We start from the raw sequence: 12,518 nt of genomic DNA on the forward strand, positions 1-12,518 counted from the left end.
GATGGATGGATGGATGGATGGATGGATGGATGGATGGATGGATGGATAGATGGATGGATGGATGGAGTCACCATTTGGTTGATCCTCAAACATAAGAGGAGGGCATGGGATGATGGAAAGAACTAGACTCAGGTTAGCTGGATTCATATCCTGCTTCTGATGCTCAGGACCTGAGTGACCTAGGAGAAGTGCCTTATCTTCCCTGGGCCTCAGTTTCCTCAATGAAATGGGTTAAAGGGTCCTAAGGTCCCTGCCAACTCTAGACCCATGGCCTATATGGAAATATGGTAAATGCCTCTGGCCAGTTTTTGGTTAACTGTTCAAGCAATTCAAAAAAATCATTAAGTGCCAATTATGTGCAAAACATGCATGTTTTATCTACTCTGCTGATGATTTTAGGCAAACTTGACTATGGGGCTGACTCTTACCTTCATTCTATCATCTGTGTGTAGCATTCAAAGCCTGCATCCTCCCCTCATATCTTACACCCCACCATGTGCTCTGTAATCCAATGACTTAGGCCTCCTGGCTCTTCATCAAAACAGACTCTCCGTCTCCCAATTCTGGGCACGCAATGAGACCCGGGACAAAGTCCTAACATCTTTGGCCTTTATTTTCCTCCTCTAACCCCTTCATTTTGATAGGTAACAGGGTATAATGGTTAGTGCATTGACCTGGGGGATCAGGAAAACCTGGGTTTGAATTCTGCCTCAGGCACTTTCCAACTGTGGCAAAGGGGGTGGGAGAAGCCACTCTAAACTGTTAAATATTCAGTTTGAGCATCTACACCTTGAAAATCAGCACACACTACAAATCAGGGCTTTGTTTATAATTTTGTTGATTGTTTAGACTTAAGAAAATGATGGAGAAAATGGTAATAATGTAACAATAAACTTAAAAGCATGTCATGGATTTTCAAAAAGCTGGTTGTTCAACATTTGCCAACAGACCCCAGTGGGTGACTGCAGGTGTGTCCCTTATGCCTCAGTTTTTTCATCCACAAAATGGGAACAATAACACTTCCACTCCCTGACCTCCACGGTTTTTGTGAGGATCAAATGATATGATATTTGTAATCACTTTGCAAACCTTAAAGCGCTATATAAATATTAGCTATTATTACGTATTACCTTCAGGGTCAGTAACATAGACAGAAACTTCCTCTGATCCCCAATCAACATGGCATTGCTGACGATGGGGAGCTCTGTCTTCACGGCCTCCTCGATGGGGAGGGGGGGCACGTTCTCCCCTCCAGCTGTTATGATTAACTCTGCAGAATGATAGGAGAGGCCCCCACCCGTCTTTATTGGATGGGAGTTCTCAGTCGGGCTAGGCACCCCAACCCACAGCAAGGCAGAAGGCATTCCATCCCAAATTCCCTCTCTCCAATTCATCTTCCATCTCCCTTTACACTGGATTCTGCTCAGCTGTCTACAGATAGACTCAGATCTCTCCTAAAACTTCCCCTCCGTTTTACTTTGTCATCTTCCCATCTCCTTTCTCCCTTTCATTGAAAAAACTTTTGGGGAATGTTTTCATACCCAATGCCCCAAAGTAGTCTATAAAATGTCTGCTTCTTTCCTGAGCTCTGAAAGTGGATGATCAGCCTGGTTCTAGGCTCAGTCCTCTTCCTTCCTCCACAATCTCTCCCTTGATGAAGATTATACATCAGCTCTCAGGCTCACAATGATTGACTTCAATCTGCATCTATCCCTAACCTCCAGGGCCATATCTCTAGAAGGTCACTCCCCTCATTCCTCCTGAGAAGTACTGAGATGGAACCTGCCCCTTTCTTTGCCCCACCCCAGTCCATTCTGTCCCTTGAGGCCCAGTTCATTTCCTGCTTTGCACTGTGAAATCTTATTCAGCCTCTCTAGCACATGGAAATCACTCACTCTTCTCCCTACCCATCCCTCCCACCTCCTTGCATTGATGCCCACACAACCTTTGAAAAAGGAGATGTTACCTTTAAGCCTCCCAGTGATATAGAGAAAGCCTTCATGGTCCAGTTTCCCCATGTCTCCTGTATGTAACCAGCCATCCTCATCTATGGCCTCTCTCGTCTTCTCCTCCATGTTGAGGTAGCCCATGAAGACAGTCCGGCCCCACAGGCAGATCTCCCCATTGCCCTCAGCATCTATGTTCACCAGCTTTGCCTTGCAGCCTGGCAAGACCTTTCCAGAGCTGTGAGGAGACAGCGGCACTGAGCGGGATGGCAGAGGAGCACCTTCAGGCCTGGCATCCCTGGCCTCTTGCCCCCAGGCCACCTCAAGTCAAGGTGGGGGATTATATTTGCCACCCTGTCCTCTTCATCCCTTAGCTTTGCCCTGCTTGACTCCCCTGTCCTTGCTGCCTCCTGCCCCCATGGTCACCTTGGTCAAGGATGGCCACCAACAAATCCCAGAGGAAATGGTAATAGCCAGTAATACAAAAGGAACCATGAGCACTTTCATTTTCACAGATTATCTGTGAATCTTCAGAAATTAAGGTCCAAAGAAATGAAACCCTGCTGATAACATTTGGGGCAGTCCAGTGAGTGAGGAGATGATTTTGGGTCAGTCTATGGAGGAGACCACAATTCCATCTAGTCTTAACCACAATAAAGGAGGCAGGGCAGTTGAACAGTGGGGCAGGGAGGCAGCAGGTGCTGCCAAGATGTAACACAGGACCAGAGTTGTGGGTTTGCTCTCAGATGACCTGGATCCAAATCCCGTCTCTGCTTCTTATTACCTGTGTGAGTGGGGGCAAATTGCTCAACCTCTAGACCTCAGTTTCCTCATCTGTATAGTGGAGAAGAGTGGACTTTGATGGCCTCTGGGGTCCCTTTCACATCCAGATCCATGCCCCTGTGAATCCTACATCAGACTCCTACTTGGCTGTGTGGTGCCCTGAGTGGGTTACCTAACCTCTGACGGCCTCTGTTTCGTCACTTGTAACACAGGAGTGGCTGTGAGGGCTACAGACACGAGGGTGACTCTCAAGGGCCTCACCTGTACAGTCTATAGTTGTAGGAGTTGGACATGAAGTGTGGGCCCGAGGACTCGCTCAGCCCGTAGCCTGCGTACAGGCGGATGTTGAGGCCCAGGAAGAAGTGCAGGGTCTCTGTGGTCATCGGGGCCGCACCATAGAAGTTCTTCTGGCAGTTGACAAACCCCAGGGCCTTGCGGATCTTGGCCAGAACCAAGTAATCAGCCAGTCTCATGGTGAAAGGCTTCAGGTCACTGGTTGTTGGGGGAAAAAATACATGTAGGTATCAATGCAAGCATGATGATGTTGGCAAGCCCATGTTCACACACATGCAGATTCATTGCATCATTCTGCCCTCATAGGACCCCAACAAGTCTGCAAGTCACTCCTCATGAGTCTGTTTCCTAATCTGTGAAACAGGTATAATAATGCTCCACAGCACCTTCCTGCTTCCCAGGGCTGTCATGAGGAGAGCATTTTGGGCACCTTTACATGCCACAGACATGGAAGTTATCATGCCAGGTGCATTCAGTTCGTACCGCCTACATGGGCTTCCTGCCACTGGCCTGCCCCCCTTCTAGGCCATGCTCCACTGAGGCCCAAGTAGCCTTCCAGATTTACCGCTAAGCTCAAGATCAGTCCTCTACAGGAAAGCCTCAGGGACTCCCCATTGCTTGTCAACTAATCCTGGCATTCAGTGCCTTCGCAATAATAACAGCTAATGCATACGTAGTGCCTGAAGGCTTGCCGAGCACTCCACATATATTTCCATCCAGATCAAGCCCACCCCTGTGGATTTATTGCATCCTGTCAGGCTGCACTCCCCTCGACACCTTGACTTCTGAGAATTCCTAGAACTCTTCAAGGCTGACTCAAATGCGCCTCCTACAGGAAGCCTTCTCTGATTCCCCACAGTGGTCAGAGCCCTCTCCCCCCCTCTCACTGCTTTGTCGCTATTCACTTCTTTGTGTATGTCCCCTCCCCCCACAATAAATTTAGGCCTCCAGAAGGTAGGGACGCTTTTGCTCCTGTCTTTGTACTTGCGTCTCCAAAGACAGAGCTTCACGTATCGTGTTGTGGGAACTTCATAACTACTTGTTGAATTAAACTGAATTCATGTTCTTGATCTCTGAGCCAGACCAGACCACTCTCCATCTCTTTTATCCTTCATCAGGTCCATCGCCCATCCCTGGAATCGATTCTTGACCCCAACACCATCCATTCCTTCAAGGCCCAATTTATATCTCCACCTCTCCCCAAACCCCAAGCAAAGTTGCTGCCCTCTTCCTTGGATCTCTTGGGGCCTTTTGCCTGAATCTCTTCTTGGTATTTCTTTTTCCTCTACTTTATTCTGATTATTGGGGTGCCCACATCTCCACCCCCATTAGATCGTGATTTCCTTGAGACCAGGTCCTTTGTCCTATCAAACTCACCATCCAAATTCCCCAAAGAGCTAAACAGAGTAGCCCAGGCCTACCCAGAAAGATCTCAGATGGGAGTGTAAAGAAATAAGGCTCTTTGTTGGGGGAGGGAATGGAGGGATGGGAGTAGTCACTCCACCTGCTTGGACAGCTGAGGTTTCGTTCCATGGTCACAGCCGTTGCCCACAGGAACATCTTCCTCTTGAAGAATCCAGCCTGAGCTGATGCTCCCTTGATGCCCTCCATTATCTTTTCCCACACCCTGGGAACACCCATGTGGGCAGTGGGTTCCACCTCCCTCAGCGTAGTCACTAAGCTCGTCTGTGAATGGGAAAAGGAGGACAGGGAAAGGAATTCTGGGTGATGGAAGCAGACCAGGCCACCCCAATGAGGACCTTGCCCTGAGGGTCACCCCCTCAGCTTACTCCACATCTAATATGCACGGCTCTTCTGCAGCCCTGTCCCTGGCCCCCTCTCCCCACATACACCCAGATACATGTTGAATGGGTCTGACTGTCCATTGCCAACCTCACACATATAGGTAAGGCAGCTATGTCTGGAGCTGGCCCAATCCCCAACCCTCAACCCCCAGCAATTCATAGGAACAGAAACAGAAATCTCCCAGGTGAAAGACAGACAACCAGAGAGATTTGGGGCAGTGGGAGGGCAGGCAAGGAAAATGCAGGGAGGTTTGGGGGTTGACAGACAAAGAAGGGGGGACACACCCTAGGGACATCATCAGTTTAGAACTAGAAGGAAGACTTAAGAGGTCTATCCCAATCCTTCATCTTCATAGAAGAGGAAATTGAGGACCAGATTTGTCTGAGGTCACATGGGCCCAAAGCGGCAAATTTCAAATCTGCATCCAGATCTTTCTGACTAAATCCAGGGATCCTTCCAGTGCACATGTCTCCACCCTCAACCCCATCAGTGACCCCCCAAAAGAGAGGAAGACAAATGGAGAGTACAGGGAATCACAGAATCATAGACAGAGCTGGAAGGAGTCCACCAACCTCATTTTACAAGTGGGAAAACTGAGGCCTGAAGAGATTAAGACTTTCCCAAGGTCACAAAGGTAGTAAGTGGTCAATCTAAGGTTAGTACTCAGGTCCCCTTGCTCCAAGCTCATTGCTCTTTCCATTGTAGGTGAGATGAGAGTTGGAGGAGAAGTCACATAGGCAGGGAGTGAACCCAGGTCATCTGCCACCAGACCTAACAGCACTTTCTAATATTTCACAATCCCCTGCTCCCCCAGTGAGGTGAGAGAGAGACACACAGGAGAGAGAGATAGAGAGAAATGGGATGGGAAAGACAGGTAGGGATATGAGAGGAAAAGAAACGGAGAACATAGGGGAGATGAAAGACAGAGAGATGGAAGGAGTGAGAAAGAGAGAGATGGAAGAGAGAGGAGAGGGGAGAGAGAAAGGGAAGAAAAACAAGCAGAGTGCCAAGAACTTAGAAGTTCTAGTGCAGTAGATTTCTTCCAACCTCGAGAATCGGCATAACCACATGAAAGATGAACAGACCCAGGAGAAGAGAGGGGCAGACTGACCTTCAGGGCGTCAGGCTCAGCAAAGCAGACGTTGGCCCCCCACTGGATCCCTGTCCAAAGGTCGTACATTTGAGCAGCAATATGGCTGAGGGGCAGGTAGCTCACCACAACCTCCTGCTGAATCTCAGCCGGCTGGATGTCCCCGGCTCGGCTGCCAAACTTGGCTGTCCAAGTGATCTGGGGAGGGACAAGAGATGAGGGCACAGAAGGGCCAGAGCTTCTCTGAGCCTTAATTTCTTCCTCTGTAAAACGGGAGTAATTAATCCCCGACTATTCTGCCTCGCTGGCTTTCTCCAGTCTTTAAGACGGTGGTATGAATATAGTTGCCATCCTCATACTCCAATACTTGTGGGCAGTGGGACTTTATCCTTATAGGGATTCTCTCTCCTGGGGCAATGAGGATCCCCTTAACACTGGAGTCAATGGCTTTGAAAATCTCTGTGGCTAGACGTACTCACCAACTGGTGTCCCACCCGAGTTACCTCCCCTGGCTTAGATCTTGCTTGGCTGACCTCCCACCTCCCACCACACCTTGTCTAACACTCACTTTGTACCTCTTGTGTGTTAATCGTGTTTTTGACTTGTGACATCTATCTATGAGAGCAGGGACCATGTCTCATCTACACTTTGTATCTTGCCTAGCTTGCAGATTAGTGTTGTATACATAGTAGGTGCTGATTACAATAATTACTGATGGAATCATTTAAGTGTCAAGATACCTGTCTTCCTCAAAGGGTGGGAGCACCCCCAAACAGAGCCCTATCTCCTTTCTGCCTCCTGGCTTCCTGGCTTTCTCCAGGTTTCAGCCAAATCTCACCTTCTGAAAGAAACCTTTCCCAATCCCTCCTAATGCGAGCTCCTCCCCTCTAGAATTATTTCCAATTTATCCTGTATGTAGCTTGTTTGGACACATGCATGATGTCTCCCCCATTAGACCATGAGCATCTTTAGGGCTGGGAGAGCCTGTCACATAATAGGAACTTATAAAATGCTTCTTGAATTGACTCTGTCTCCCCATAGTAGAGGGATCTGTGAAAAGAATGGGCTTCTACAGAAGATAAGGGGCTACCAGACAGCCTGGTCATAGGCCCAAGACAGCCTTCCCTTTGGGGCAGAGGTCCGAGGACTCACTTCCAATCTGTCTCCACTCAATTACCAGATGTCCAGCTGGCATCTCTCTTTCTAGCCTCTCTTCTCTTATCCCTCCTACAATCCCCTCCTCCACTCCCCCCTCTATCCCTATCAACGTTCCAGTGCCCAGGACCCTACATTGTCCTGACTCAGCATCACGCCTTTGGGGTTGCCGGTGGTGCCAGATGTGTAGACAAGCACACAGCACTGGTTGGGTTTTTGGGACTTGATGATGTCATCCAGGGTGGTGTCAGGAACCTCATTCCCTATCTCCAGGAACTCTTCCATCTATAGACAGGAAAAGAGAAGTGGGAGTCAGGAGTTCCAGCAGATGAGATGCTGACTTATTCCTGTTTTCAGTGCCCAAAAGGAGCCAGATATTGCTGCCTTAGGGCAGAAGCACATGGGATCTATGCATTCTTGCCCACCTAAGAGATGGAGGCAGTGGCATCTTGAATATTTTGTATTTCTTCACCTCTGCAGGGGCTGTTTCCCTCAGTGAAATGTAGGCTCCTTGAGGACAGGAGCTCAGTTCATCTTTGTCTTTGTATGCCCACCACCTAGTACAGTGCCTGACATACAGTAGGTGCTTAATTAATGCTTGTTATAGTGTATTGAATTAAAAAGGCAGGTGCTGCCCCCGCCCCCCCAGCTGCTCAAAGCAGCCCCAGAATTCCCCTTCCTTAGCTTCATATCTCATACCGTATATACATTCGGGATTCTCTCTGCAGGGGTCTCTCTATATATCACAACAGCCTTCAAGTATGGCAAGTTCTTCCAGATCTATGGCATTGAAAGAGCAGGTATTAACAGGCAAGGAAAGAAGTCATTTTTATTTAACTGTTTGGAAAGAATTAGGATCCTCATTTCCTAGTTTCAAATGGTAGAGGCGCTCCCTCCTCTGTCTACCATAACTCTGCTGTATCTTACTTAGTCAATGGCTCCCTGAGCTGCTTGGCCAAAAAATTCATCACCTAAATCCATCATCCTGGGGTGGCGAGAGGAAGCATAGCAAGGGGGATTGAGTAGTGGAATGTGGACTTCAGAGGATCATGTTTGAATCCTGTCCCCGCTACTCACCAGCTATGTGACCCTCCTCATCTGTGAAATGGGAATAATCCTGGCACTTAACCTCAGAGGAGTTGTTGTGAGAGGCTAACATAAAAAGCATGTTACAGACTTTAAAGCTGAAGAGAAAATGTCTACTATTATTACTCTTCTCTAAGTTTGTCCTTGGATAACAGGCACATAGCTCATGACCAGTAGGTACTCAGTGTTCCAGGTTAGGACCTGCTATAGCCTTCGAGAACCCAAGGTGACCTCCATCCCTCAAGGAGACATCAGAAACAGATATCGGTGAGGGCTTGTTAAATTAACCCTCTTTAAAGAAAAGCCACTTGTTTATTTACCTCCAGCGAGTTTGGGTTTCAGTGGGAGAATGGTAAGGGGTGTTGGGTGGGTGACTTCATTTCCTCTGATAATGCGATGTTAGGAAAAAGAAATTTAGAGACCCAGACCCAGGTTGGAATCCCAAGTGACAAAGAGAAGAGCAGTTGGATCCAAATATCTCTGCTGGCGCCCTAAGCTGGCTCAAGAGAAAGTCAGGTGAGACTTGTGTAACAGAACAATTCAACCCTGGCTTCTTCTGGCTCACTTTCTCCTGCATTGTGGACATTTCTGGGAATTCTTGGGTTCCAGGCCATGCTAGGACCATCCTGGAGAGCCCCAACCAACCAGCTGATGACCGTGTGCCAGGGCTAGGAACACCAGCATCCTTAATAACCCTTTCTGAGACCTCCCCTACTTTCTCAAAAGTTGCTGGGTAAAGGATTATAGCACCCTGATCACGGAGCTCTCTCTTACAGATGACCTTTTGTAGAATTTAGGATTATAGAATGTATAGCTTAAGATGGCTGATCAAACATCCCCACACATCCCCCAAATTGAAAAATCACTTAGGAAATAAATTGAGTAAACAAAGCTGAGTTACTTTAAATACATCATGTCTTGTTATGTAAGGTTTGGTTTCAACCTTGTTGAAACTTGTTATGTAAAGTTTTCATTTACTCAGTATTATCAACAAAACGTGATTGTCAGTCATTTTCAACTGCTGCGTTAGCCCCCAATGAAACGCAAGCTCACCAAAGGCAGTAACTGTGTCATTTTTGCTGTGAATCCTTGTTGCTTAAATACATGTTGATTGATTGACTAATTGATGTTGAGAAGAGTGAAAAAAAAAAGTAAGCTTGAATAGTCTTACTAGACTGGGCACTTAATACGAGCCAGCAGTGAGCAAAAATGGTTACTTCCTCTTCTCTGCACCTCAGTTTCCCTAGCTGTAAGGAGGGTTTCAGTCTAGGTATTCTCCAAGGTCCCTTTCAGGACTAACATTCTAGGGTCTATGTTTTCATATCCTATATCCTAAAAATGCTTCCCACTGTGACATTTCCATGTTTTAAAATTGAACAAAGTAACCCTAAAAATGAGGTAGAAGTGAATTGTTTCTGTAAAAACGTGAGTTGCTACAAATCTCTGTTCTAGAGCCTGTTCTACCTCTAGCGAGTGAGGACAGCATGGCTGAAAAATCTACCAAGGGTTCCCTGCAGAGGTTGAGAGTCAGGAGAAATTGTGTCTTTTCTTGCCTGGACCCATTAGAAAAGTCCAATGTTCAGCTGGTGATTGTTAGTGAAGATTGAAAATTTCTTTTCTCACCACAAGATGGCAAGATTTCTCTGTCTATCCTTTCCCTTCCTGGTTCTTCCCAACACAACTAAAGCCAACTAAAGCCAAATGCAGACAGAGTATCACAGGCACATAAAACCAATCTTCAGACCCTTCTGGGGTCCAGGATTCTTTTTTTTTTTTTTTAAGCTGGCAACAACTTTTTACATCCTTTATTTCATTCAGTCCTCACAGGTAAATGCTATATGTATTATTATCCTCATTTTATATTATCTCCATTTTGTAGTTGAGGAAACTGAGGATCAGAAGTGAAATGATTTGTCAGGGTCACACAGGAAGTGTGGGAGGTGGGATTTGAACCCAGATCTTTCTGGCTTCAAGCCCAGCACTCTATTGGCCAGGCCAGTCTATCTCCATTTTGGTAGAAGGTGGTGGCAGCCTTCATCAACATCACCCTCAAAAGGTAAGAGACATACCTCTAACCTACTTATTTTAATGAGAGGGTTGGAGTAGATGGCCTCAAGGCCTTCCAGGACTAGAATTGTGTTGAGAGCAGAGCTCTTACCAAGCTCCTAAAGTCAGCAGAACCTGACTCTGCCCCTTCCCAGGACAGGTAGAGTTGTTCTGTCCCTGAGGCTCCCAGCAAAGAAGTTAAAGGCTTAGAGTTGGAAGATGCCTTCAAGGTCCTCAAAACTAAACCCAACCCCTCCAATTTTCAGGTCTAGAGGCATAGGGGGTGTAGGTAAATGGGGAAGGATTGCACAACTCCTAAACCTCTGAGGCAAGATTTGAACCTAGGTTCTCCAGACTACAAGTTCACGACCAGACTCAATGGCATCTCACACTCAGAGTCCCCAGATATTGTCTATATTACCTAAGTCTAAAGGCCCCTTCTAAATCTCCATGAGCATCTTCCCAGCCCAGAGTCATTATGAGCCCTGTGCTAGAAGAGGGCATTGGTCAGGTAAGAGTGGACAGCTATGGCATGGAGAGCCCCACACAAGGCACTTGTCCCCTCTAGCCTCTGACTTTCCCATCTGTAAAATGGGGGTATTGTGAGGATCATCAAGACGGCATAAATGGAAAGAGTTCTGGCTTTGGAGTCAGAGCACAGGTTTGAATCCTGGCTGTCACTTACAGCCAGAGTGACTGTGGCTGAGTCTCTTCATCACTCCAGCCTAAGTTTCCTCATCTGTAAAATGAGGAGGCTGGCCTAGATGTCCTCTGGGGTCCCTTCCTAAAGCATCACCAGGGTTATTCACATCCTTAGCATTTAGCTCAGTGCTGGATATGTAGTAAGCACTTAATAAAGGCTGTTTCATTGATCATTCATTCATTCCTGACTTGTGTGCTTTGTAAACCGTAGCAACTGTAGAAAGCCCAAGTTTTACGAAGATGGTGCAATGACCATTCTCTTGGGCCAAGAGTCCAAGTCGCCGTCTTACCTTCAGTATCTTTTCCAGCTGTTTCTGGGTATCCACCAGGATGACATTGGCCTTACAGTCATGGGCGATGTATTGGCAAGCCTCGGGGGAGCTGGTTGTATAGATTCCTGTGAGGATACCTCTGGGAGGTGACAAAGAGAGGGCGCATCAGTGGTAAAGGATGGGAACTGGAGGAGTCAGCTGGGCCTGGGAGGCCCCCTCTGCAGAGTCAGCCAAGCAAATGCCCAGGAGCTGGCAGACCCCTGGGCAATGAGAAAGTAAGACTGTAGGGGGCAAGCGGGGGACAGAATACAGGAAGATGGGGAAGAGAAGGAAAAGGGGAAAAATGTGGAATGGAGGGGCAGTAAAGGAAACAAGAAGAGGTAGATAAGCAGAAGGAGAAGGGGAAAGATTGTGGTAGATGAGCAGAAGGGAAAAATAAGACCAAGGAGATGCTTAGATAGGAGGAGAGATGTGAGGCTGGAAGGGAAATGGTGGAGGGGCTGTTAATTGGGGCCCTAGCATTGAGTACGGAGCCTGGCACACAGTGGTGCTTAATAAGTGCCTACTGATTAGCTGGTGGGAAGAGGAAGTCAAAGGTAGGTGGGGGAGGGACCTCAGTGTTCCTTTATGTGATGCTTTCTCCCATTAGAATGTAAGCTCCTTGTTGGCAGGGACTATATGGCTTGCTTATACTTACATCCCCAGGACTTAATGTAGTCTCTGATATGTAGAAAGTATTTAATAATAAATAATAATAATTATGGGTCTATATAAATATAATAAATGTTCTAACTCTCTATACATCTATCTATCATCTATATATCTCTCATTTACCTATCCCCCCTCTGTCTCTCTCTCTCTCTCTTTCCCTCTCTCCAGGGAAGCAATAGATGAACAGAATTAAAGATTCCCCAAAGACACCAGAGCCAAAGCACTCTGCCCTCACTCTATGGGATGCTCATCCCCATGCCTGTGCACCCAAACCTAGGCAAGACCCTGACCAGCAGACACTCACCCAGCAAAGACCGTGCCCACGGCAGAGATGAACCACTCTGTGGAGTTGAATCCGAGGATAGCAACACTGTGGACACGCTCCAGGCCCAGCTGCAAACCAAAAACCAAAATGGGAAGGCCAGATGTTTTACGCAGAGACAGCCAGGTCCTAGGTCCACAGCAATAACTGTAAACCACCCTCCCTGTCCTTCCCCCCCCCCCCCCCCCCCCCGGTCCATTCCCCAAGCAGGCAGCACACCACACCACTCACCCAGCACCAGCAAGCACCAGACAAACAACCTCAGCACCCAGTCACCACCGCAACACACACACAACTTGAGTCTT

The 12,518-nt window shown here is 47.5% G+C and overlaps 1 protein-coding gene across 3 annotated transcripts in view; it reads right to left on the reverse strand.

Annotated features, from left to right (window-relative positions):
- Window positions 1-12,518, reverse strand: part of ACSBG1 (acyl-CoA synthetase bubblegum family member 1) — a 129,939-nt gene that overhangs the window by 5,840 nt on the left and 111,581 nt on the right. For all 3 annotated transcript variants that reach the window (XM_069071395.1, XM_069071393.1, XM_069071394.1), the window contains 9 exons: window positions 12,196-12,284; window positions 11,199-11,319; window positions 7,774-7,854; window positions 7,210-7,359; window positions 5,941-6,117; window positions 4,528-4,709; window positions 2,991-3,221; window positions 1,967-2,184; window positions 1,131-1,270 (listed from right to left, as the gene is read on the reverse strand). In XM_069071395.1, the coding sequence (XP_068927496.1) occupies window positions 1,131-1,270; window positions 1,967-2,184; window positions 2,991-3,221; window positions 4,528-4,709; window positions 5,941-6,117; window positions 7,210-7,359; window positions 7,774-7,854; window positions 11,199-11,319; window positions 12,196-12,284 (1,389 nt within the window). The remainder of the gene's footprint in view (window positions 1-1,130; window positions 1,271-1,966; window positions 2,185-2,990; window positions 3,222-4,527; window positions 4,710-5,940; window positions 6,118-7,209; window positions 7,360-7,773; window positions 7,855-11,198; window positions 11,320-12,195; window positions 12,285-12,518) is intronic.

Source organism: Petaurus breviceps, unplaced genomic scaffold, assembly GCF_028583685.1.
Source record: "Petaurus breviceps papuanus isolate PSGF00001 unplaced genomic scaffold, PetGlider_PUasm1.0 90825, whole genome shotgun sequence".
Lineage (NCBI taxonomy): Eukaryota > Metazoa > Chordata > Mammalia > Diprotodontia > Petauridae > Petaurus > Petaurus breviceps.